Below are 26,345 nucleotides of genomic sequence, written 5' to 3'. Positions count from 1 at the left end.
GAAATTAATGTTAGCAATGCCAGAAGAGCAAAACTCATTTTATTAGAAAAGGCCTTAAGGTAGGCAGTCTATTCCAGTCCATTTTTAGACTGATACCATACTTTCTTTCATGTAAAATACAATAATATTACAGTTTCCCCTTGTCAGATGAGGGTAACTGATGAAAGCAGTTGCTTTCAGTGTAAGACCATATGACAACTTAGTGTGACAAAACCAAGCGAATTATAGATCCGTGACAGATGAAAAGTGCTCTGTCCAAATTGTCATTGATATCATGAAGTAGCAAAAAGACTATCTCCTTACATGCTGCTTTACAAAATTATTTGCATTGCTTGCTGTTCCTGAGTTGCTAAGCCACTTGGTGCCTCATATCATATATGCTCATGCTCCAGCAGAGAAGAATACCTTCACATCCTGGCAGTCTTAAAGCGGATTCGTAGCACAGCTCTTTCTTTGGGAAGGGGATAGAGGAAGTTTTACTGCCTCTCCAGCCTCAATTTCTCATCCCAGCCCTGCCTGCAGAGCAGGAGTGATTCAGCTGTAACTGGAGAAAGGCAGCAATAGCTAATTTTCTCTGATGCTAGGGTTTAGTGAAGATGCAGTTTGTTGCAGTGAAAGAAGAGAGAATATTGTTCCCAGGCTTTGAGGGTCTTATTGAGGACCTGCTCAACAGCAAGAAATAGTTGAGGGGTTTTCGCCTCCATTCCCAAAGTCATTTCACATATCCATGGTTCCATTTCATTTATTCTTAAATGAAATACACTTTATAAGCTCATTTTCCTTAGCTGAAGGCCCATGTGCGAGTGAGCGCTTAAACCTACATGACTGCAAATGAAAACACCCCATGCTGTTGAAATGCTCAGTGCTGTCTCAGCTCTGGTCTGGGGCCAGAGAGTTCCTTTGACTGCTTGTCCACGCTCACAACTGCACAGCACAGGAGCAGGAGGCTGTGATGTCTTCCAGGGTTTGGGTAGCTCTTCTCTGCCTGCAAATTTATCACTCCTGGCACAAATCTGCCCTGAGAGGATTGTTTCTGTGATGCAGCCTTGCCTTATGCTATGGAGGAGGTCATGGTGTATCCAAAATGGGAAGCAAAAAGCTGCAGGGGGCAGCGTGAGCAGGTCTGGGATGTGGCTCACACCATGTGAACTGGCTGTGAAGAGGCACGGCTCGACTGAATGTAAACCATCACCCATTGCCCATCACTGGTACCATTCAGTGAAACACTATGAAACACTGTTCAAAACCCAGACTTTCCAGCCCCCAAACCCGTAAAGACAGGTCTGTTGTATTACAGTTGTGTATTAATTGTGCAGCAGTAAATGTTAGCAAGAAAAGATTGTTTCATTACTAATCCTGGTGAAAAATCAAGTGATGTCTTTGTGACCACTGTGAACAGGACTGCATTTGTAAGCCAAAAAATTGCAAACAACAAAGCTTTCTTGTTTCCTGTGATCAAGTTATATTCCCACATCAATGTGCATAGCAACAACTTCATAGAACAAAAGACACTTTGTTTAAAATAAATGATTATTCAGTCCTTTTTAATTTAGCATAGAGTGACCCTTTATATTCAGAAGCTCAGACGTGTCTACAAATTGTTGGAGTGCCTAAAATTCTCAGCATATTAAAATTGCACTTTTTAGATATGGAAACAGAGTGAGCATAGCAGAGAGAGGACTCTGGCTTGTAGGGAGGGTGAAAGCAGAACCAAAGGTGCTGCTTTTTCTTGGTGTTGGTCTCTTGCATGCAGTACAGCTCTGACTCATTTAAAAAAATCGTGGTGTGTGATGACTTGTGCACTATGTGACACTAATTGTGAATTAGGACAAAAGTGGATGTGATATTGATTAGAACAACGAAGCTTAATGAAGTAATTGCTAAGGCATAGCCTCCATTCTGAAGAGGCTCAGAGTTGTTTGTTCAGAAAATAAAATACCCAGATTTTTATGAATGAGGGTTGGTTGGACACTGGGTATTTGTGCTTGCTGTAAAGGCTTCCACATTGTAGACTAGTAACAACATAGACTTAGGTGGTGTTTAGCTTATTTCTTCTGAAGGAATTCCCACGTCCAACTGGTAGTAGTGCAGGTCTGTGATGCCTATAGGTTTCACTTTGCTGGTGGTGGGAGGTGAATATCATGAAGTTCTGCAAGGCCAAAGGGTTTCAGGCTTTTTTCTTTACATATCGTTTTTGCTTGAAAGGTTATTCCTCAAGACAGAAACTCTCTTCATATCTCTTCCACTATAGCATTAACCCCACTGTCAGAGTATGTAGCATTGCACTGAAAAACAACATGAAAATAGCTTTAGAGTGGCAGAAACAAGCTCTCGGAAGTTAGGAAAAGCCAAATGTGTGGCTTCTTCTATGCCTTTAGTTTAGCCTTATTATACATATGTATTGCGTTACAGTCATGAATGACACCATTGCAGCCATTTTTCCAGAGGAGCAGCATTCCCTTTGGGCATGAGATGAGCAGTGTTCAGGGCATGAATCAGGTTGGTGTAATGAATGAGAATATTGTCAAAGAAGTTCATCTAGGAATTCACAACTGTGTGATGAGGAGAGAGTATGACTTCAGGAAAGGAAACTACTGTCTTGTGTTTAAATCAGATTAACTTGAGGCAGAAGACTTCACTGCTATCACTGCCCCGGGGTGTCAGGGAGAAGGAAGGCGTTGGGATTAGGAACAAGGCAGCGTGGGAAAGGAGAAGTCCAGCTAGGCTTATCCTTTCCTTTTGGCTGCTGGCTGTGGGCAAGCCAGGCTGATCTGCTCCCCAAGGCACCCAACAGAGTGTGCGCAGCTGTGGGACAAACTGAGTTTTGGGCGTGTTGTCATCCCACATCTGGAGGGTGCAAGCCAATGGTGGTTTGTTATGCAGGTGTGTCTGTCCAGGTGTGAAGACTTAGGAAAAATCAAGTTGGCCTAAAGATGGTGTCGGCAGGAGGCCACCAGGCAGATTATTAAAATAAGAATAATAAGGAATTACGTTGTTTATTGAAGGGAGGAAAGATAGAAGAGAAGAAAGATAAGGTCCATTTTTGAAGCTTAGATCTGCCTGCTGGGACATACTTGTACTTGTGGGTAGGGTTAGGAAGCAGTGCCACTTCAGAGTTTGGCATTATCAGCTCAGGTCTTGGTTTCAAACCATCTCTAAAAATCATATTAGTAAATTTGTTGAAACAAGATGGTTATACAAAGACATGCCAGGATTCTGGTATAGAAGTGGGATGGTAAAGTTTGCTTCTGGGTCTTTGATGGGGAAAGCAAGAAACCTGCTGGTACTAGTTGTTGTTCCTTGTCACACACTTCAATTTAAGCATCTTCTTTAATCATTCCACCAGCTTCTAAACTAATCAGATTTGTGTGGTTCTACCTGCAAGACAAAAATGAGTTTAAATCCACTTCAGGTGCATAGGGAGAATTCAGTTAGTAACACTGAGCCATTTATACTGGAGTGCCAGCAGATCACGAAAATAAATTCAGCTTGCTTGGCATGCCTTTGACAGGACATCTGCTGTTGAATTTCACCTGGTAACATCTGGGTCCAAGAACTCTTCTAAAATGGGGGGGGGGGGGAATAATTGTCATGGAGAAATAGCATCTGCATTTCTGCTGCATTAAAATTCACTGTAAGCATTTTGCATACTGTTTCTCTAAGGATGAGGAGGTGGTAATTTTAACAGCAAGGCTTACACATTATCATCTTCTTTCTGGGGATCTCAAAACATTTCAGAAATGTGAAAGAACATATTCATTCAGTGATCAAAATGTGTTTGCAACAAAGCTTTCATTTTCTTAAAAAGTTATAATTAATATATAAGAAAACACAATACATACCACTTTTTTTTTTTTTTTTCTTTTCAGTCTGTATTGAGCAGTTAGTTGTCACAGCTGACTAGAAAATAATGTATGCTGCTCTTTTCAAAAAAATAAGATCACACCTGTGATTTGATGTGTAAATTGTTGAAAATATAGCCTCCCAATTTGACACATCTTTCCAATTTGGTAAACTACCAACACTGCAGCTCTAAGACTGATGAAAGCAGCAATAGCAAGAAATGACCACTCCTCTTGTTTTGGTAGGACAAAGGCAGTTACAGTGCACATTGCTGAGAAATTCAGCTCTATTAACATGTCCCTTCCTGGAACTGAGACTGCATGATTGAGAAACAGCAAGGAATTACAGACAGATACCAAGCAGTCTTGTGGTCCATGAGAAACAGCAGAAAGTTTTAACCCTGATCAACTAGAAATGGGAAAAAATGCCAGGGGAAAAAATGTAATGTCTGCTTCTTTAGTGCTATCTATTTTGTATGGCCAGGTATGGTTGAACAAACATTTTCCCAGTCAGTAAAGCGCGTTTTATAATTCACCATTCCTGCACTGTTGTTACCTACTTCCATGTTGTACCAGATGATTATTTGCAGGGTTATACTCTAAACCAGATTCAGATTTTGGGTTTATTTTTTTGGTTTGGTTTGGTTTTCAGGTCAAATCACTGCAGTGCAGTTTTGTTCAGTTCATGGTTGCATTAGCATGATTGAGGGGATAGAGAACTGCAGAAAAGAAGCAAATACAAAGAAAAAAGGATGGAGACTTCTTAAACTGCATTTGTCATCACATAAAATGTTTCTGTAACTCTTTCAGAGCTTTCATTTTTACAGGGTGAGGGTGTGTAATGCTATTGTTCTGATGTGGCAGCACCTTCTTGGGAGTTTCCTAATGAAAGAGAATTGTCAGAAAAGGGGAGAAAGGGGAATTGTCAGAAATACCATTACCTGCAACCACCCAAATATTTTGTGGGAACAAAGTGGTTTCAACGTCTTCCAATGAAATATTCCTCCTTATCTGTCAGGCTACATAGGGGGCTGCTAAGGATGTGAAAGTAAGAGCATGTGTACTGGAGATAAGGACGTGCAATGTGCATGTGGACTTGCCTGCTGTGACACCAGGAGCTTGGAAGTCAGACCTGAACTGGCTCAGGGTCACTCACAGTTCTTAAATACATATGTACGTACAGGGAGAATGTTCGATTAATTCAAAATAATTTTTTATTCCATGTCCATGGAAATTTTTTTCAGTTTCATGCACACATTTAAAAAGCTGTCAATGTTTAGAAAGGCTAGTAACATTATGCACGAAACCAGAGTCAGGACTAAGAACCTCTAAACAAACTGGTAAATGAGAAACTGTTTTTATGTGGATCTATCAGTACCTTTTGAAGGTACTTTTAAACCAGGTTGTATTAAATTGATACTATTATTTTGTGATACTGATTTGAGCCACATTGCCTTATGATGGAGTAAACCAAGTTTGGTACACTCAAAACTGTCCTTGAATATCAAATGCTATATGTTGTCCAGTCAATTTATTATTCACTGTGAACAGTTCATGATAAACCCGTAGCAGATAAATCAATCCCAGTACACCTGAGAATGTCAAATGCACTTATAAAACTCTATTTTCTTTACAGACAATTTACCAACAGAATAAAAACGCTGTATTTATCAAGCTGTTGGCATGCGGTGGTTGAACTACCTCCAGTGTTCATAGTGACCACTGAACTGCCACGATATTGCAAGATTTTGGATTTAATATCCTTCAGTGCCAGCATATGATAAATAGTAACTCTGTCACAAGAAGTGTGCAGTCATAAAGCATCTTAAAGCAGGGACGGGTACCAAAATAAGTGGATTAGTTTTTTACATACCAGGAACAAAAGGGACACAAAATCCTCCAAATCAAATTTGTTCAAAAAGCAAACTCAAATGAAGCCAACACTTCTAATCTACTAAAGATGTAAATAGCTGTTCCCCTTGCAGAGTTCAAGGTAATGTTACCAGCACAAGGGTAAGGCCCAATCCTGTATACCTTCAATTACTTAAGCAGTCCCAGTGAAATTAAGGGCACGTGCTCACGTGATGTAAATACTAGCATGGCCTTGTAACATGAACACAATCTCCAAGCACAGTAAACTACTTCTGGTAGGTACATGGTTTTGACCATATATTGGCCTGGAAGGTTTTTATCAGCAGAGGTTTAGCAACCAAAAATTACATTTTCTTGTCCCTTGATAGCCTGTGCTGACAGAAACTTGTAATATAGATCTAGTTAGCCTTTACTAGAAAGCCTGTTGTTAGAACTAGATGTTTTTCCATTTGCTGTGGCCCTGCCTAGCTGTTGCAATTATTACTGACCTGCATTGAGTAGGGATGGCTTTTGTCCCCTTGCTCTGTGCTAAGTAAGTCCCCAGGTAGTCCCTGGCATGTTACTGTCTTAAACATCTGCAGAATTTGCAGCACCATTTTTGACAGTGAGAGCAGGGCTGTAGTTTGTGAGTTTCAGTCATAGCATGTATAGGTATAAATAGTGAGGCTGTGCTTGGCCAGAATTCCTGCAGGGGCTGGGAGATGGCTGTAGCATAGGAAATGGCATAGATGGTTGAATTCAGGTGGCTTCAGCTGCACCTGAGAGCTTGGACTTGGTATCTGTATATTCTGGCTGTACCTACCAGAGGCACCTACCCAATAGGAAATACTGGGCACAGGGACTTTCACCCATATGAACCTGGACTTCAGGGTAACTCTGCCATTTTCTGTAGTGTGTGTGTGTGCTGTCATGCCTATTTTTTGTCACTGCTAGCATTTTTACTCCACCTATCCCTCCGTACTTGTGTTTCATTGCTCATGCTGAGCTGCTCCTCTGTCAAGTGGGCAGACAGGGGACAGCAGAGTGTCCTCCTTCAACCCCGAGACAGAAGTCCTTGTTCCTGGTCACACTGCAGAGAAGTGCCTTTGCATCCGGGCAAGGGAGAATAGGATGAGGAATGGGAGTTTTCTCTCACAGCTCAGACTACAACTGCTTTGGGCAGGATCTGACAAGGGGGAGAGGGAGAGAGCCTGGCCACTGGGTTCACACTCGGTATTCTAGCAGCTACCTGATATAGAATCATAGAATGGTTAGGGTTGGAAAGGACCGTAAGATCATCTAGTTCCAACCCCCTGCCATCAGCAGGGACACCTCACACTAGACCATGTCACCCAAGGCTCTGTCCAACCTGGCCTTGAACACTGACAGGGATGGAGCATTTACCACTTCTTTGGGCAGCCTGTTCCAGTGCCTGACCACCCTCACAGTAAGAAACTCCTTCCTTATGTCTAACCTGAACTTCCCTGTATCTGCTAGCTGTCAATTCATCCTGCGAAGACTTCTCCGTGTGAAGAGCCATTGTTGTTCCAATATGTGCTGCAAATGTATTAAAGTTGGAAAGTGGAATTTGGAATGTCCTTCATGCAAAAAATAAGACTATTTAAGATTATAAAAACCTTCCAACAACAGAACAGCTCAGTTTTCCATGAAAAAGCTGTTTTCATGAAAGTTTTTCAAGTAGCCTGTCAGTTACTTACGCATTTGTGGAAGAGACCAACAAGATGCCTTTTGTAATAGGCTATGTACAGATTTGCTTCCTGCCAAACCTACGTGTCTGAGTTGCAAGTCTGTGTTTTGCTAAAATATATGAGTCATTTTATGCTTCCCTCCATGGATTCTTGATTTCTTTTTTTTTTTAAGTATGTCATCTGAAAGGAATTTCATGGCCACAAGTAAGAAACTCTGGTCTGATGACTTTGGTGGTAAAATTAATAACACTGTATCTCATTTTATGAAAGAGTGCAGCTGCTAGTGTATTCAGTCTGCACGTAAAGTCAAGCCAAGTTGTGTTAATAGTCCATCAGTGAGGAGGACGTAAGACCCGCTGAGTTTTGCATTATGTATTTCCAAAAGCTGGATGGCAAAACAGTAATTTTCAGAAGTGCTAGGATTTCAGCAACTGTAGTGTGCGGGTGGGTGGGGGGGAGAGAGAATGTGTAGCTGTAACTGTTCCTCTACATCAACTCTTGTGATACATGGAATAGAAAGGGAATGATTTGCATTATGTATTTGCATGATCTGAGAGGTGCTGCTTAAGTATTTGTCATCTTTGCATTTCATACTTACAACTTTTCTGGTTTTTGCTGTTATTTTTGCTAGTGTTCTCAAGTGCTGTTAGAGTACAGTAGCATTTCACTACGGTGGTTATCTTGGTTATCTGTACTTCTGGGAGAGCTGGCTTCCACTGTTTTTTAATAGCAAAAATGTCTGGGAATAGATGATATTTGACAAATGTTTATGAAACAGAAATAGGACAGACTGGTTACTCATTTAGGAATTCTTAACAAAATAGCTTGCAGAAATTCAGAACATTTGGGTTTGAGTCTCTTGAACTAGCTGGCAGAGACCTGATGCAGGGAAGGAAGTAGGTAGCGTGGCTCAGGAGGAGAGGCACTGTTAGTTTGCCTAGGGCTTGGGGCTATCATCATGGATATCCCTTTATTAATGCATAGGCACCTCATATAAAACATGCCTTAGGCTTTATTTGAAACTTCATCTTTGAAGAAATACTCTGGAAGGCAATGATGTCTTGTTGGAGGTTTGGGAGGCTTTTATTCAGCTAGCCATAATGACAAATTACCTGTGTAATTCTTCTCCAAGGGCCTAATACTTCAGCAGAATTTATGTTTCTCAAACTTTAACACAAAAAAAAAAAAAAACCCAACCCACAAAATTATTAGGTTCGACATTTTCAGGCTGTCTACTTCTTTTTTCCTTAATTTGGCCATTAACCAGATATGTCATGGTGAGAAATTGTGAAATAGAGCCATTATTGGTAAAATCCTGGAAGTTCTTCAGAGTGGTTCACCACCTTTCCAGTTTAGAGCACAGGGAAGTCAAGGGAAACAGAGGGAAACATTTAACACGCCATGTATGTCTGATACTTCCTTTCCCTAAAATGCCTTCTTTTTCACCCTCTTATCTTACAGACATCCAGCAGCAGCCTTTTATAATCAACAGGTTGCTGTAGAAACAGTAAATGAGTGGTTATCTGTAGAGGTCACCCACCAAGCATTGCGCTGTTCTTCTTTCCGTGGTTTTAGATGCCTGACATCCCTCCTTAAAGGTCCAGTTTGTGCCCAGAAGAGCCCCGCCTGTGACCTTCCTCTCTCCATTCACCTGTGCTTACAGATCAGAGAAGCTGGATCATTAATCTTACATATCCATAGAAGTTGTCCTGCCCTGCTTTTGTTTGATGCTGTATTTTAGGGGTCAGAAGTGCACAGACTTAACATTCTATTTGGGCTTCCTTCGTGCCGGAAAGGCGGGACCAATGTACCCTTGCCTGTCACTGTGGCATAAGTTTTTATTCTGTGAGGTGCTGAGAATTCATGCCTCAGCTCTACAGGGGACCCAGAGTAACGTCTGTAGCCTGTGAACGATCCAAACTGACATTTGCATTGGCAAGAACAATACATAATCTGACATTTGTGTATAGAACGACTGTGTGATAAAACAGTGGTTGCTGCTGCATTTTATGTGATCAGAATATTATCTCTGAGCGCTGAGGGAGCGTTGGGGCTAACACAGGCAGTTTTATGCATGTAGGACTCCATCAGAATGAATATATATATATGTGTGTGTGTGTGTGTTGCGTGGCTCATCTCTCAGTTATCTTCATTTTATATTACAGTACAGGTTGGGAAGCCTCTAGATAACTTGCCTGGATGCTGTTGCAAAGGCAGAGCTTCATCTTTATGGCAGCAATTGGAGACTTGGATCTGGAAGAAAAAGATCCTGCTCATGAACTCAGTATTAAACAGGATCAGAGCTGTTGCAGTCTGGGAAAAATCTTGATTTGTTTTACTAATGAATGCAGACTAGCTCCTCTTGGCAATGTTTTGATGTCATATCCCAGTTTATAGAAAATACATCAACCCTGTTACCATTGGGTTTATATGTAAGTATGTGTGTGGACATGAAGGTGCACACTGCTGTGTGTTCCACATAATGAACAGCGGCTAATTAAGCAGAGCACAGTGAAGCCTCCCACACTCATTATTTTCCTTCTGTATCTTATCACTTCTGCTTTTGAGGGGAGAATAGCTACAGACAGGAATGAGATCTTCCTGTTACAAACAGGGTCCATTTTCATTTCAGCTGCTCTGAATTGATTTCATTTCAAGGATGTATATATAAGTTGTAGATGAAAATCAATTACATAGTTGAGAAATGGAGCATCAGAAAGCAATTTATAAGTAGATATCCTTAAATGCTGCAAGAAAAATTATTAATTTGTATGGAGCATGTCAAGGGGAAAGGGAGACAGAACAATTAATACATTACAGTGTGGTCCTCCTTCTGTGCTCACCTAAGAGCAACTCTGTTGAGCTCTTCACATGCATCCTGGGGTGTAACTAGTTGACTCCAGGCAGTCTTGGACAGTCTCTGTGAGTGGCTGCTGGATGATAACTGTCCTGTATGATCTTTTTTTTAAGATAGAATGACTGCAGACATCCTGTTTTCATGGTAGGAAGATTTGGTGGCATGGTGGTTTGGCTGCAGCTGTGCCCACACTGTGCAGGTTCTGGGGTCATCCACATGCTTGGATTAAGGGACCTATAAGTCAGGGTGGAGCTCCTACTCTTTCCTCATTCAGCCTTCTCTCTCTGTATCGTGCTGGCAGGAGACTCCATCTGACACTGCCTCAGTTGCTTACCAAAGCACAAACCCAACCTCTGACCATCTGAGCAGGTGCTAGCACCAGCATCCGAACTGGCATCAGCACAGGCAAGAAGCTTACAATTGTATTGCTCTCTTAAATACCATGAGTCACTAAGCCACTTACCCCATGCTGCCCTGTCCTGACTTGACCCAGACCTCACAAACTGCTTTTATTGTCAGTGCTTAAGGGGTTACACTGTCTTCTCTCTCTTCCGTTGCTACCAACATTCTGAAAGCTTCATCCCAAGTAAGATCAGGTAAACATCTGTATGTCCAAACACCCTGTCTTTACGGCACTTTTTATGAAACATCCTGATCTTAAGGTCCTTTCCAACCCTAAGCATTCTATGATTCTATGACAGAGGTGCTACTGAGCCACAGTACAGCACAGACATCTACTCATTGTCCAGTAGTGGTCACTAGCTGGTACTTCAGAGGCAAACTTACTTTCACCTTGACTGTTGACCAGTAAATCCTTCTAAATTCTTTAGGGGGAATTTCTAATTAAGCACGATGGCTTTTGTTCTTTGGCAATACTGGCAAGATGACAAAGCCTCGTCAAATTGTAATAACCCTCTGCAGGTCTTACGCTGTGTACAGTTACTCTGAAGCTCTAGAAAAGCAATGACTATTGGTCTTGTGCAACTGCTGTGTTATAGCCTGTGCTTGTGAGGTGGAAAATGAGGGGAGGAAGTGAATTTATCTAAATAAAAAAAAGGGGGGGGGGGGGGGGGGGAAGAAAAGGAAAATAATTGTTAATAATCTCTGTTAATAGGATTTTCACAGGCATGCCTTGCCGCTGGAACCTATCTCTCTTCAGGACAGCCTCCCTTCCTCTTTTACCCAAATAGAAATCTTTTGTGAATAGGTGATATCGTCTACCAAACCTTCACGTCTTCTCCAGCCATTAGAGCGATATTGGAGGTTGGTTAGAAAGGAGGGGAGAGAACCTTGTTCTCCTGGGTTTCAGATAGCTCTTCAGCAAAATACTCTACACTGATGACTCTTTTCCTTTTTGTTAGCTGTGTATTTTTGTTTTGCTCTCTGTTTCCTTCCAAGAGTTGGAGATGTTTGCTTTGGGGATTATGTCGTTTATGAAAACAACCAGGCTTCCAAATGCAGTCTGTCAAGCTTGCCAAGTTACTAGACACGCAGGTTGCCAGAGGAGTTTTGCTTCTCCTGTTGCCTGTAAGTAGATCAGCAATGTGGCAGCTTTGAGCTTTTCAATGCCCTCAGATCACCTGCTGTGCTTTGCTGAGGAAAGGTGAGGCAGTGTGTTTTCTTTTTGTGGCATTCCCATGGGGACAGCAGCATAGTGCATGGGCACATCTTAAGATCACGGCTTTCGGGGTGCAAGGGAGTTAGATGCCCTGGGTGGATGAATTCCCAGAAGGAAGTTGGGACTGCGTTTGACTGGGGCAAGAGTCAGTCTGGCCATATGGAAAAGGAAAGCCCAAATGCTTATGACAGCTAATTAAGGCTACACTACTGTGGAAATTAGGCTATTACCAAGCTGTTCAGGTCCAGCTATTGTATGCTTGCAGGACACCTATTACTTTTGGGGACAGTGATTTTTTTTTTTTTTTTTTTTTCATTATTTTTCTGGGAATTGTATTTTGGACTTGCCCCCTTTCAGATTTTCTGTAAGTAATTCCTAGCAAAATACATATGTCCAAACCAGCTGGATAATCTGTTCAGAGTGACTGTTCCTGACATGCTTGCTACAGCAACAGAGCCCAGAAGACCAGCAAATAACAAAGAAAAAATCTCCAAAGGAAAGGAACAAGAAGACAGGCAAGATTTTAAACTCTCAAAAGTGAGAGCGTGTTAGGGATTGTTTGGCTTGTTATTGTTATGGTCTGCCTGCTCTGGTGCTTTGAATTTTAGCAGCCCTGGTCCCTACAGCGACGTTCTATGTCTTGTTCTGTCATTACTTTTCTGTTGCTGAAGGTGCCTTCGTGCAGCACTTCGAGGCAGTGGATGCTTCTTGATGAATATCTGTTCACCCACTGCAAAAAAAAAAAAAAAAGAATAAAGAATGAAACAAAACCTGATCAACACCTGTGATCTGTTAGAGAACACTTCTTTAAATGCTTATGATGGTTTGTGGGTTAACAAACCCACCCATAACACAAAAATAAATGGCAGTTGCCAATGGTGATTTCCATTGTGTCGTATACAAGCCAACACAGGCATGGGCATGTGGTAGATGCCTTGCACTTGCTCATCTGATACACAGGTGACCCAGTCCTCACCTGCTAATATGTGGGAAGTTATCCATCAGGGTGACTGCTAAACTGTAAGCAGGGCTATGGCACGCTGCAACAGGTGCTGGCTGTAGCTGTGTTTGGAAGGGTGTCAGGTCATGCTGGAGCCTGGGTTTCTCTCGTTTATTATAGGAGCTTCTGTCAACTGCTGCACATCATTTCACACTGCTTTGTGACTCTCAAGGGAGGAGGTTGCAAATGTCGTTAATGAAAATTATATTAAACTGATCAAGCACAGCATGAAGCTTTAGCTAGAATGGCTTATGTATTTCATCTGTGAGCTCCACCCTAACATTAAAAGGAGCTGACTTAGTGACTCATCTTTTCATGTATCATACCATCCATCAGATAACAGTATTTTCAGAAGTGCAGAAACAGGTCAGATTATTTTGATGTCTTCTGCAGCATGCAGCATAGATTTGCTTTCTCCCCTGTCTCTTCTCTGCCTCCAACTCTGTCTCTGTGTGTCGCTCGTCTCCAATTTATCTGGATTAAACAAGTCTCTGATTATTCTTTATGCCACTGCAAATAAAGTCATTTTCAGAAACAGATGTCGAAAGAGCCCACTGAAATAATCCTGGAGGCAGATGCAGTCTTCCATAAGCTGCCAAGCGCATGGTGCAATCAAAGTGATGAAACAAAATGGAACAGGCTGCAGAAAAAGTAATTAAATTATAGTTCCATTGTAGAAGCACATTTTAAAATTACTGAGATTCAGAGCCCATAATGCTGGTATTATAGTTGAAAGAATACTTGCCATGGGTCATGAGCATTTTTTTTTTTAACAGTTATTAATCATGCTTGACTGGAAAGACATGTGTAACCTACAACAAGCAGTGGCTGTAGTTGTGCCAAAGGAAGCTTTTGTTCCCTGAAGAGAATTGTATCAAAGGCCAGTGTGTCCTATTATTACGTGTGCAATAGCAAAGTGCAGAATCTGAAACAGGGCTTTTCAGATTTCAATACAGAGCACTGGAGGGGAAAAAAGAAAACAAGTATTTTATCTTTTTGAATACTATATGACCTCCTTTTTCTCTTACCAACTTAACTTACTTATTGACTGAATAATAGTAAAAAAAATCTCCAAAACATCCCTCTTCTCCCTAACTTAAACAAAAATAATGCAAGGGCACTTGTAAAAATTGAAATGGCAACAGAAAATGTGCAAAGTCTTGGAAACCGGAGATTAAAAATATCTCTTAATTCATTTGACTCTGTTTCCTCTCACTTACAAAGTGACTCTACAGAATAGCAGATAGAGATTTTTGAATACTTCTTGTTGTTTCCAGTTGTCATATCTAAATGGTCTGTGGGAATGTGTTTGATTTCCTTATAAAAAAATTAAATGGAAGACTTTGATAAATGGCAGTCCATACTGCCTTCACAAAATTGCAGAATTGTGCCATTTTGGTTTTCTGTTGCAAAGAGATACTTTTACTTTGAGATACATTGTACATAACAGAATATAAAACCAGCAAGTTGAAGTCTGTATAAAAAATTTAGTTGTAGAAAAATAAGTTCCTTGGATCAAGAAAACGTGCTAAAACACAGACACATACACACTAAATTGTTTCAAAATTTGATGCTTTGGTTCAATTTGGAATGAAAGCAAACTTTACAAGGTGGAATTTGCTATAAAATAGACACTCTGTCTAAATTCTGTTTAAGGCCTGAGCCAGCATTCCCAGTGCTGAGTGTCGCTTCTGATTGCAGTGTAGTACTTATAAGGCTTCAGGAAGCTTTAAGCAACCTTTCTACATGGAAACGACAGAGGTTCTGCCTCTTCTGGAGGATGTCATTTAGTCTGAAAGATACCCCAACAGGTTTTAGGGACAGAAATTTAGCTTTAATTTCTTCTTGGGTAGTAAACTCATGCTTTGCATCAGCCAGCCACACTTGCTGCATCCTAGTTCCTCTCCTTTTCTTTGGTTCCTCTAAATCGTAGCCTTTTCAAATACTGCCTCATTTGTTGCTGGCTAAGATCCACCTCCATCTCTGTCTAATTTTCTGTTAATAGTTTTCCTACTTTCCTCTCAATGAACTCCTGCTTTTTCTTTTTTTTTTTGGTCTTCTATTTTTTCCCATGGAAATGGAGTGGTCATGGAGTGTCCAGATCCAGACATGTAACAGGCTATGGTTATATGAACATGATTGCCTCCTCTTCTGCTTCAAAGTACAAGATTTCAACTTCTCATTTGCAGCCTTAACGTCATCCCCAGGTCTTTGTATCATCAGTGCCTTCAGGATTTGGCTTAGTACTAAGAATTGGTTTTCCCTAGTTGTCATATTTGTATTGTAAATATATGGTAATGTGTTGTAAATGTATTGTAATGTCAATGTATTATTGTTATTACTGGTATTGTAAATGTATGCCATACTTTTTTCCACTGTGTTTCTTTTCAGGTTGCTATCTTCCAGCTCATATTTGAGCTTTTCTCCTTTGTAATGTCCGCAGCCCTAGCAATTGACTGTAATTAATGTTCTGCTCATGCCCTTTTTTAGTTATTGATGTAGATACTACCAAAACTTCAGTAATGCTTTTTTATGTTTTTATTTTACAGTAACCATTCATCAGTATGTCTGTGGAGTCTCTGCAATAAGTCAGCAATTACCTTCTTTTGAATCTTTACTTTTTTTTAACTTTAAATGATCGAATGGACAATTTTGTGGTCCCAAGACAAAGGTGGGAAAGTAAAGGCAGCATCAAATCCTTCGCATTAACACAGGTCCTGCCTTTTCTTTAGAAAGAACATAGGACCAAATTCTGCATAGAGTTACATCCATGAAACTCTGTCTATGAGCAGCAAGCTACTGGAGCAATGGGGAAAAAGTCAAATGTGTATCCTATGTCTGCTTAGAGCACCTTTTGTAGGGAGTTCCTCCAAACATTGAGGCTTGGGGGAGGATCGTATTGGTTCACTTCCAGAGCCCCTCTTCTTGCTTTGCTTTGTCATGATGCTCACTGGTGAAAAGAGGCGAGCATGGTGGCGTGGTTGGCTGTGAAGCTGCTGAGTGACCAGTGAGCATCTGCTGACTGTCCTGGTTTGGCAGGACCATGTGGTGGCAGGATTACCTGCTGCGAGCCCCAATGGGAATCATTCACTGCTGGGTTCGGACCAAAGCTTTTCCTGAGGTGGAACCACCACCCAGCACCTCCAGTTAGGCTGTGGCTCCATGAAACTTGTGCAAACTTGACACATCAGGCATTCCTATATCTCTTCAAAATGTTGAAACTGGTATATACACTTATATATATATACACACACACATATCCCTGTACACAGATTTAGGTATGTCAGTATATGTAGGGATATATATATAGTGATATACATATGTATGCATGTATTTGAAAAGAAAGGGACTGAAGGATAGACAAAAGGACAGATACTTCATGAAGCTCTGTTTCAGCTGAGTAACTTTGTGAAGCAAATGAGTTGTTTATGCAAAAATAGGCTCTTTTCTTTCTATAGGTTGCACAGAAATAACAAATGGATAGCCTTAGTGCTGTTTTTTTTCCCAGTGCTAGAGCAAGATACAGTAATTCACTTTACAGCTGGCACTTTGAAGTCATTAATAAATAAACTTTTGATTTTTTCTTTGCTTTTGTATACTTCATCAATAGACTTGCTTTTGAGTTTAAAGATTCTCTTGGTTTAAATCAGTGACAAAAATATTGATTTAAGTGGCTTAGATCTTGGCATGTGTTTGGCTGTGTATTGACTGCCCATAAAAGAGTAATTTATTGTGGGCTGGTTGTTGTGGGTTTTTTGTTTAAATCTAGTTTTCAAATGAAGCTCTGGGAACTTACTGAGCTTTTTACCCACTGCACTCCTGAGTTCACAGTGAAATTCTTATAACGCTATATGTTTTGACTAACCACCAGTGATTGAGAACTGAAATATTCATCCTGTGAGCATGACTTTTGAAGGCAACAATTCCAGTAACCTGGCAGGACATCACAGTGCTGCTTTTGATTTTCCCTTTTATCCTTGTGAATGATGGGAAGTCTTTACAGTGCTTGTCATATTTGCAGCTGTTACGGTTGTGCTCCTGTTGGACCCGTTTCTCTTTCTCAGACAATTCCCAATCCATCCTTGCCTCAAGTAAGCACGAGTGTGGTGTACCACAAGGGAGCCTGTGACTCAGATTCCAGAGGCTGGTACTAATCCTCTTGCGACAGAAGGGTGGGAGCTCATCCTCTTCCCTCCCTTAGATGCTAGATGAATTTCCTGGTGTTTTGTTTGTTTGTTTTTTAATGAGTATTTATTTACTCGTCTAGGGGAACTTGAATGGATTTTCAAATCACGGCCTTGTAAATAACATAATTAACATGATTGCAAAAGTGATATTTTTACTTGTTTGTGTCAGCGATTCAATTATATCAATATGTAATATTTTTCTTTTTAAGAAGTTGAAATGTATTATTACTATTAGCCTCTTTTCCCTAACCAACAGCCATGTTTTATACTGGATTGAGTGGAACAACTGACTCATGTTTATTGAAATGGATATGTGTGCAAAACTTTTCATTTATAAATGGGTTGGACAAATATATATTCTAGGGCAGATGTCATTTCAACATGGAATTATAAAAATACAAATATAGCTAAATATCTGTTTATTTTGTGTCCAGTGGGAACATACTTGATGGGTTAATGTTTCCCATTAAAGAAGCTCCCATGTTTCTTGGACTGTTCTACTGGGTGTAGGCTTTTTTTTCCTTTGATCAATAAGAAGCCGTCTGTACTCTTGTACTGTCAAAGAAAGGTACTGTCAAAGAAAATTATAATCCTTCTTTACATCTGTGAGACTGGTTTTACTAGTGATAAAATGTCATTTAAAAATCATGCTGTTGTTAGTATTTGCGTAGTAGGTTGTTCCCCAGCAATCTTTTAATGTTTGTCCACATCGGCCATGTAAAAAAATGTATCTTGCTTACTTTCCAGCATTTAACCATATTCTATGCATATATGCATACAATTTTTTAAAACATATCTTTTTATATATGTATATAAATTTTTCTCACTTAAAGTATCTTGGAAATAGTGTGAATGATTTCTCTATTCAGATTTTTAAAAATGGAAGAAAGAAGATCTGTTTTGGGCTTGACTCTTTTGCTTGGTGCAAGTGCATTTATTTTTAAATCAACATGCAAAGTTTGCATGCCCCAGAACGTTTTATTTGGTGTAAATTAAGGTAAATTTACAATTGAAACATTATTTCAAACCAAAAATATTTAATTGATGAAATGTCAAAGTCATGCATTTGACTTAAGGGGACAGATGTAATTTAACAAATGTAACACACATTCACAGTGTTTAGGTCCTCAGAATCTAGGGTTTTTACAGGAACAGGTATGGACTGAAAATCTGTTCTTGTATGGTAGGGCATTCTTGGAAGCATCTCTGTGCTGGAGAGACCACTCTGCTACTGCTGGTAGTCTGTTCAATTTTTTCCCTGCCTTCGTTGTGACTTATATGTACGTTTCTTTACTAGATTTATTATCTCAGACCATATGGAATGATTAATTCAAGTTAGTTGGAGCTCCAAACACGTATGGAGTGTGTTTGGAGCAAAATTTTTATTCAATACTTGAGCAACATGAAAACAAAGATTTGAGAAGTGCTTGATTTGAGGCATTTGGAGCCACAGGATAAAGTGGCAGGTAAAGCAGATTTTGTGCTCAAAGCTATGATTAGAAATTATTCTTTGGTAAATAGCTACCATATGTGTGTATTGTCTTCCCTGATCTTGCAAAACTTACAGTTAATTGTATTGCGTGCTGTTAGGAAAGGAAAGAAAACACCTTTCTGGTCCATCCTGAGCTCATTGTTGAATACTCCCAGAGAATATTTGTACAGAATAATTTATGGTGGGCTGCCACAATTTTCTTACTTGTGGAGGGGTTTATGTTTCATTAGTCTAACATAGCAGCTTCTATCTTTTAGCTGCCTGGCATTTTCTCACGTGCAGAAGAGCTAGTTGGCTAGTGGATCTGTATGAAGTATTGACATGCGCAGGCTTTTTTTTTTTTTTTTTGAGTTCATAGCAAACTGCTAAGATGCTCTCTGCATTCCTGCCAAGGTAATTCTTTCTGGAATGATTACAGGAAGGAAAAAAAAGAAAAACTTAGAAACATGGAAGATATCATTGGCAAAAGAATCACTGTGTTTTCCATAGCTTGGAGATTATTCCTTCCTCAGGATCACAGATCTGTTTGGCCATGGTAAAGCTTTTTCTAGATTTCCTGAGGCTTGATTTCCAGGCATTTGATAGCATTTATTACTTTGATTGACATGTGATGTTTTCTGAAGAGAATAACTTTCTATATTTTGTCGAAGTGTGTAGCTGTCTATTCACAAACAGCATAGTATTTTGATATTAATTTATATTAGATAAGTAATTAATCATTGAATAGTTTTGTGAGTAATGAGGTAATAGTCTTTATTGTGCTTCTGTGAGTTCTTCCTGTAATAAATTCACCATGCCATATTATTTACTCAAAAGGCTTCACAGAAAATGTTATAAGTAGAAAAGTTAATAAATATGTTACTGTTCATTTAATAAATCAGAAGGGAACAACCAGTGCTATTGGCTGAAGCATATGGCTTTTTGACCAGCATAAGTAAAAGTGATGCATTTAAAGAATGGAGCTTATATCCCTCAAGTTCAGCAGCTAAACATCCATCAGTTGAGAATGGAAAACTTAAGTCTCTAATCTTTTGCTGTTGTTGTCAAAGATTATTTGTCATCTAGTGATCTTCAGCAAATGAGACACTAGTTGTATTGGGGTATGGGCATTTCTCAATTTAGGGAGAACACAAAGACAGTGCTTCTATAGATAGGATAGGTTCTTCCTCTGACAAAATAGCATTAAACATACCCCTCAAGGAAAAACTAGTGCTGCTTTACATACTTCATAAAACTACATTCAAAAGGCAGGATTCCTGGAGTCTTGCCAGGTTTTATACTTGCTATTGCCTTTCAAAGTTGTTTCTGCTATTTTTTCAATCTGGTATTTCATTATTGGTTTCACATCTTTGGCAAACCTGCTACTTTCAAGTATCTGTAGTAACTACAGAGCTGAGCATATCAGAGATACAGAGATTTTTTTACAATAATTAGTAAAAGAAGCACATGGCTTCTACAGGTGTATAACTGTATTTTGTTGATAGCTGTTAACTGGTGCAATAATGTGCTGCTCTTTAATCTGCTTCGACTTTTGAGCTAATATTTTACTACTTTTTTTTGTAGAAACTGATATTTCTTCAGTGGTCCATGTTCAGCTTACTTTTCCTATCAGTTTATTGTTATTTAGATCTCTCTGAGCATGTGATTTTTGAGTTTCCTGAAACCTTGTTCTCTCTAATGTTTAAATTTTGGTTTTGAGCTACTCCTTCCTTCCTTATCTTTTTAATGAAAACCTATTTTACCAACTCATACATACACATATACTTTGTTCTTCTAATACAGAAAATTAATTTTCTCATTTCTGGATTTTTTGATCCATCCCAACTATTAACTTACTTGAAATGGGCCATGATATGACGATTTAATGAAGCCAGGTTCTGCAGATCTTGTTCATGTCATTGAAGAGTTAGAGATTAACATTGAATCTATTTTGGGATTTAAATTATAAGGTTGTGAATCAAATGTATAATCTCATTTCTTTGTGTACAGTCCTTTCTAGTAATTTGAGAGATGGGACTGGTAAAGTAGAAAGGTTAATACTACACCCGCTTCCTTAGCTATTGTTCATTAATCAGATTCTCCAGGCGAGGCTTCTGTATAAAACTGGAGTGCTTCAAAGCACTCCTTTTTTTCTGCTTTCCCAAATAGTTATTACTGGGAGAGAAATCCTTTCAAGAGTTGTCATTGTTATTACTGTTATTTATTGTGGGCATCCAGGTCGCAGATAATCCAAGGGTGTCTCTTGCTCAGTCTATTTCCCTTACCTTGAAGGAGGATGAACTGGTTTTGTGCTTGAAAAGCGAATGTTCTTGAAAATCTCCCAGAACTCACCAGCTCCTTTATCCTCCATGGAAGCTTCCCACAGAATCCCTCCCAACGGAGTTCTCAACGAGCTGAAGTAACCTCACAACACTATGGTTCAGTAACAGTAGATGTCTTCATCCTCTAGTTGACACGCAGACTGAAAAAGTGTTTGTTTAGCAAAAGTCCAGTCTTCTTTTGCTTCAGCTGAGACTGTAAATAGCTGCTGATTATTATCACTTTTCACCATTTCTGAAAGAAGTTCCTTGAAACAAAATAATACAACTGGAGCTGGTTTTGCTTTGATTTCACTTTGGATTGGGGGGGGGGGGGGTGTGTGTGCTAACTTCTTCCACTGTTTTTTCTGTATAATTGCTCTGTTTAGTCCTTTAATATCCAGAGATGTTACTTCCAAGTGAAAAGCCATAAATAATAACTGCTTAGCTTGTTAAAGAACTTGAAAGCAAAGTAGTTATTTCCTTATTTGATAGCATGAACCTTTCTGTGGCAGACAGATGATTTTTAATTTTAAACCTTACATGTATGGCTGAGTGTATTGATTTCTATTGATAACGTCATTAATTCTTTTTCCATAGTAATACCTAATACTCTTATGCTCCTTTCAGTCTCCTCCTTCTTTCCTATATTTCCTCCAGTTTAAGTAAAAGACTAAAATCATGTAAGTAGCATAAATCTGTCCCTGAAGAACTCTGATCTGCTGAAAGCACAGGTCCTTTTTTCTCATCATGATCCCCAGCAGCATGCTGCTTCCAGTTCCCAGATCTCCCTCCCTGGACGCTTCTGATCAAGAAGACTTAGCTACAGCCTTTTCATGGTTTCACATGTTTCAGTTTTCTGTGTTCTTTTTTTGATCACTTTTACTATCCTTTTTTTCTTTTTTCTGGTGATAACACTAATTTTTTTAAGAGTTCTTGCTAAATAAACCAAATTCTGAACTATCTTTTCATAACATCAGTGTGTTACTGTCCAACTTCCAATTCTTCGTAGCTCATGATCATTCTCTTTGTTCATCTTCAGGTTCTCTGTTCATGTCTTAGTCTCCTTGTTCAGCCCCTGTCTTTTCCTGCCCCCATCCCTATGGCTTGATCATCTGCTTAGCTACCCCTCCTTTGGGGTGATTCTCTTTATTATGGAAATGACAGATTTACTATCAGAGGCTCTTATATGATGTTCTTATGTTTTCCTTACTGAAGTTTGCTGTTTTTAAACCTACGGATACATTGAAATTAAATGACTGAGTTAAAGTGTCCTCATGTAAATAAGACGTGGTTTCTGCTGAATGTCACTATAATTTCCCCTGTTCATTTTTCTTTGGGTTTGCTTAGTTGGGGTTTTTTTGGCATAACAAAAACTCTTCTGTCTTCATGGTATATGTATTGGTTTCGCATATTTTTCTTTATAAGGTGACATTGCCTTTTTGCATTCATTCCTTTTTTATCTCACACAGCTGCCTAACTCCTTGCAGGCACACAGGCTCTCAGCCCTCTCCCAGACATCCATTCTTCTTCTCGGTACCAGGTGCTGAGTTTGAGCTTGTTGGGAACAGGGACAAAGAGAAAATCCTTCAAAGAATTAGATGGCAGTGATATTTTTAACAATATCTGTGGTGGAAATTCATTTTTAACCTGTTTTTAAAAAGAATTGAAAATGCATTAGTTAAAGATACAGATATTTTTCAGGTTTTATCTGGAAAAGATCAGGATTGGGTGGGGATTGGTTTGTTGTCTGGGTAAAGGCTTTCCTCCAGAATTCTTTTCCAAAGTGAGCATCCCGCTGTAGCTCCACAGCATTAAAGGCCATAGCAACTGTAAAACCTGTATCTAGACTGGGATTTTTTTTTTCCCACATGGCAGTACTTTTCATTAGAAACATGGCTGTACCTTCATCACTGAATTTTGGTCCACAGTGGGTCTTAAATACCTAGCTTCTACTTAAAACATGTCCATTATGTGAAATCTTCCAAGCATGCCCTAAACTTTCTAGCAATCTCAGATGGCCAGTATTGCTCCCATGACGTCCAGAATGTTGAGATGTATTCTGCTGTTTATGCACCAAAGTGCTCCTGTTTGGCATTTTGGGTTTGGTTTGGGTGCTTTTTGGTTGGTGATTTGTTTTGGGGTTTTTTGGGTTTTTTTTTGTTTATTTGTTTGGTTTTTAGGTTGGTTTTTGATTGACAGAGCTGAGTAGAAGATGCTTGGGCTGTCAGAGCCAGAGCATTTCCCTCCACAAGCAGCAGGTGAGCACTATGGGACCATTCTCTTCCATAATCTGCGAGCAACCACAGCCGCCTCCTCTGCTCCTCCTTCTGCACTTGTCAGAAGGGACTGTCGTGGTAACCCATTTGCAGATTCTGATGTTAGTCCTGGTCTAACCTTAATGAAGCAGAATACAGCCCAATACCTTTCTCTGTCATTTCCTACCACTGCCTTGGGACATTTTCCTTTCACCCTCTTGCACACATGGTGCATCAGAGGCATGGCCGGGCTGCTTCTGTTTTCTGCCTTTTCACCCAGGCACCTTGCTTCTTGTCTGCCTTTCTCCATCTGGATAGGTGGTATGTGGTATAAGTGATAAGCCTATAAACGTGGAATAATTGGGGTTTATTTCAGTGGCTGTAGTCTGGGTGGTAGAGCGTATGGTATGAAATACACTGAGTCCATTCTGGGTTAGGGAAAATGGGCCCTGGCAATGGACTGGGTAGGCAGGAGCTGCTCTGTGGTAACATCTAATGAATTTGCTTTTAGGAAGGGGAGTTAAAGTTGCTCTTTCTTTCTTTACACCTTTCGTCAACCATGCCTGCCTGCTGTCACTGAAGGCACAGAAGCTCTCTGTGGCCCTAAGTAGTCCTGCAGAAATATGAGAGAAAACTCTGCATGTTCCAGTGTATTTCTCAGCAGCAAAACCACCAGGAATAGCTAGGCCACTCTCATGGTCAGGCTGAAACGAGGAGCATCAGCTACCAGAGGAGTGACTTTCTGGGATGGTCTTCATATAATACACAGAGGGCAAAATGTATAACATGGGGAAATGACAATCAGCAGATTTGGGGGTTGGAACTAGATGATCTCAAGGTCCTTTCCAACCCTAACTGTTCTATGATTCTATGATACTATGATTTAAGCCAGATAAAGTGGAGAACTTCTTCCCATGCTAATAATTAGTCTGTGAGACCAGAACTTTTTGGAGACCAGATCTGTGGATTCAAGAAGGGATTAGACAAATTCATGGAGGAATGGTCGCACAACAGCTAGTGAAAATGCTGGTCTGGATGCAGTGTCCCAGAAGACCCTGAATCACTTATTGATGGCAGCTTGGCAGGTCAATCAGGGATGATTCCATATGTGTTTCTTGTTCTCTTTCTCTAAGCATTGTTGCTGACTTCCCTCGCGCATAACATGCTCAACTCAGATGGGCTTTACTTTGGTCTAGTATGTCAGTGTGTAGTGGCTCTGAAGATGGAGCTTAATCATTTGATGAAACAGTCTACATGATATTACTGCTGGCATTATGAAGGGAATGATCTGGTAGGTTCCTCTAGTAGTTTGGTCCCATACCTGAGAAGTCTCTGCAAGGGGACAATAGCCTGTCACCCCAGTGAGACACTGCTGTACACTCTGAACCACAAAATGGTTCTCCTTAGAGGTGCTTATTAGCCAATAGCCAAGCTAGCCAAATTTTGGGAAGCTCCAAGATGCAAAACTAACGGGGTTGTCATTAATAAGGAATGGTTACTGAGAGGCGTGATGTCTGCTTAAGGGTTTTATGCTCTATAACATAGTCCTGAAAAGGACAAAACCAAGTAAGAAGTCTTTAAGCCTTTTCTACCGTGGAATTTTCCTGCCCTTGGTAATATTCCTTTCTGCCCCCATTTTTTTTTTTTTTTTTTTTTTTGTGCTGAAAAATGTCCCTGCATTAATAAACTCATAATGCATCTTGTTTATCCCTTCAGAGCCATCCCTTGCAGCTTTCATTAGCATTTTAGGATATTTATGGCTTTGTAAATGACTGAAAAATCTGCAATTTGTCATTAGGAGTTAAGAAAAATCTTCCTTTTACTTAGGGCTGAAGCTCAGCTTTGGCCTTTGAGGGACTGAGCCACCTCTGGGCCTGGTAGACAAAAACAAAGTCAGACAGTGCCCAGATTTACAGCAGCAAGTGGCTCTTAGTAACTCAGATGTCTTTGATAATGTATCATCTGCTGTTGCTGGCAGGGATTGGTGTTTAGGCTCAGAATTAATTTCTGTCTAGCTGGAGAGAAAACAAAAATATCTCTTCTGCAAAACCAAAAGGCAAAAGAGGTAGTAACAGGGAGGAAAATGAAAACAGCAACAGCCACATGTAAAAAATGTGAAAATATATATATATATTGCATATACACACTGCGAAGGTTAACAGAGAAAGTGCTGCGAAGAAAACATTGTATTTCACTTTGTTGTGCTCTGTGCTTTCAGCTTCCAAATACAGGACATTAAGAGAATTTTTAAGTTTCAAAAGGGAGTTTATCTTGTAATTGTGAAGAGCTAAAGAGTTGGCTGGAGAGGGATAATAATCAAAGGAGCCTTTTCAGCACTAAACTGTAGTCCAGAAAATCAAAGGGAGGAATGTTAATTGGTTTGTACAACATGATATTCTCAGTTCAGAGTAGCTTCGGCCGCTCACAGGTATTTTTTCTTTTTTTCTCTCTCTCTTTGTAGATTGATTAAGTAAATAGAAAAAAACTCAGAAAAACGAAGCTGCTTTCAAGTATTGAAGATACAAGGCCAGGATGAACACGAAGGACACAAAAGCGACTGAAGGAGGTCTCAATGTCACGCTTACCATTCGACTTCTCATGCATGGCAAGGTGAAGCATTTACTGTTGCCACAGCAGTTGCCTGTATATTGAGCGAGTGTATGCAGTTACCATCAGAGCCTTACGGTGACACTGACAGATTGTCATTGCTCCTCCTTCTCAGGCTTGAGTCAAAGGCACCATTGCCATGACCAAAAAATCACCCCCTGCCTTTCAAGGCATCGTACGTCAGTTTGCACTGCAGCCGGAGTTCATTGTAACAAACCCATCTTGAGCAGTTCCGGCAGCAAAAAGAGTTCTTTCATTGATAGTTAGCCAAATCAGGCAGACCCTTGAGTAAGGCTGACCTGCATACGGCTTGCCTTTCTCATCATTTGCTGGATTTTGCAGGGGGGAGGGTTAAGATATCAGGACATCGACTTGTGTGAAATAATTTTCCACAGAATTACTGTTTCTGTTGGATGCAAACGAGAGAGTTCCTTGTTATTCTGATGTAGCATCTTACTAGAGTGAATCCCCTGCTATACCAAGCATTCGTCCAGGTCCCCTGTGGGTTTGTTTTGGAAGGTTGACTGTCATTTCGTTTCTGTCCAGCACAGCATTTTAAGCATGCAGATAAGTGTGAAATCTGTGCCATAGACAAAGTGCCAGTTCAGTATTGTCAGACTTAACAGT

At 40.0% G+C, this 26,345-nt stretch overlaps 1 protein-coding gene across 9 annotated transcripts in view; it reads left to right on the top strand.

The window, feature by feature from the left end:
* Nucleotides 1–26,345, top strand: part of LOC115606092 (poly(rC)-binding protein 3-like) — a 488,875-nt gene that overhangs the window by 404,978 nt on the left and 57,552 nt on the right. For all 9 annotated transcript variants that reach the window (XM_030481488.2, XM_030481498.1, XM_030481435.1 and 6 more), the window contains one exon: nt 25,573–25,721. In XM_030481488.2, the coding sequence (XP_030337348.1) occupies nt 25,644–25,721 (78 nt within the window). In that variant the 5' untranslated portion in view covers nt 25,573–25,643. The remainder of the gene's footprint in view (nt 1–25,572; nt 25,722–26,345) is intronic.

The sequence above is a fragment of the Strigops habroptila genome, chromosome 1, assembly GCF_004027225.2.
Source record: "Strigops habroptila isolate Jane chromosome 1, bStrHab1.2.pri, whole genome shotgun sequence".
In the NCBI taxonomy this organism is placed as follows: domain Eukaryota; kingdom Metazoa; phylum Chordata; class Aves; order Psittaciformes; family Psittacidae; genus Strigops; species Strigops habroptila.
Note: the sequence above shows the minus strand (reverse complement) of the source record. Positions and strands in the feature narration are given on the sequence as shown.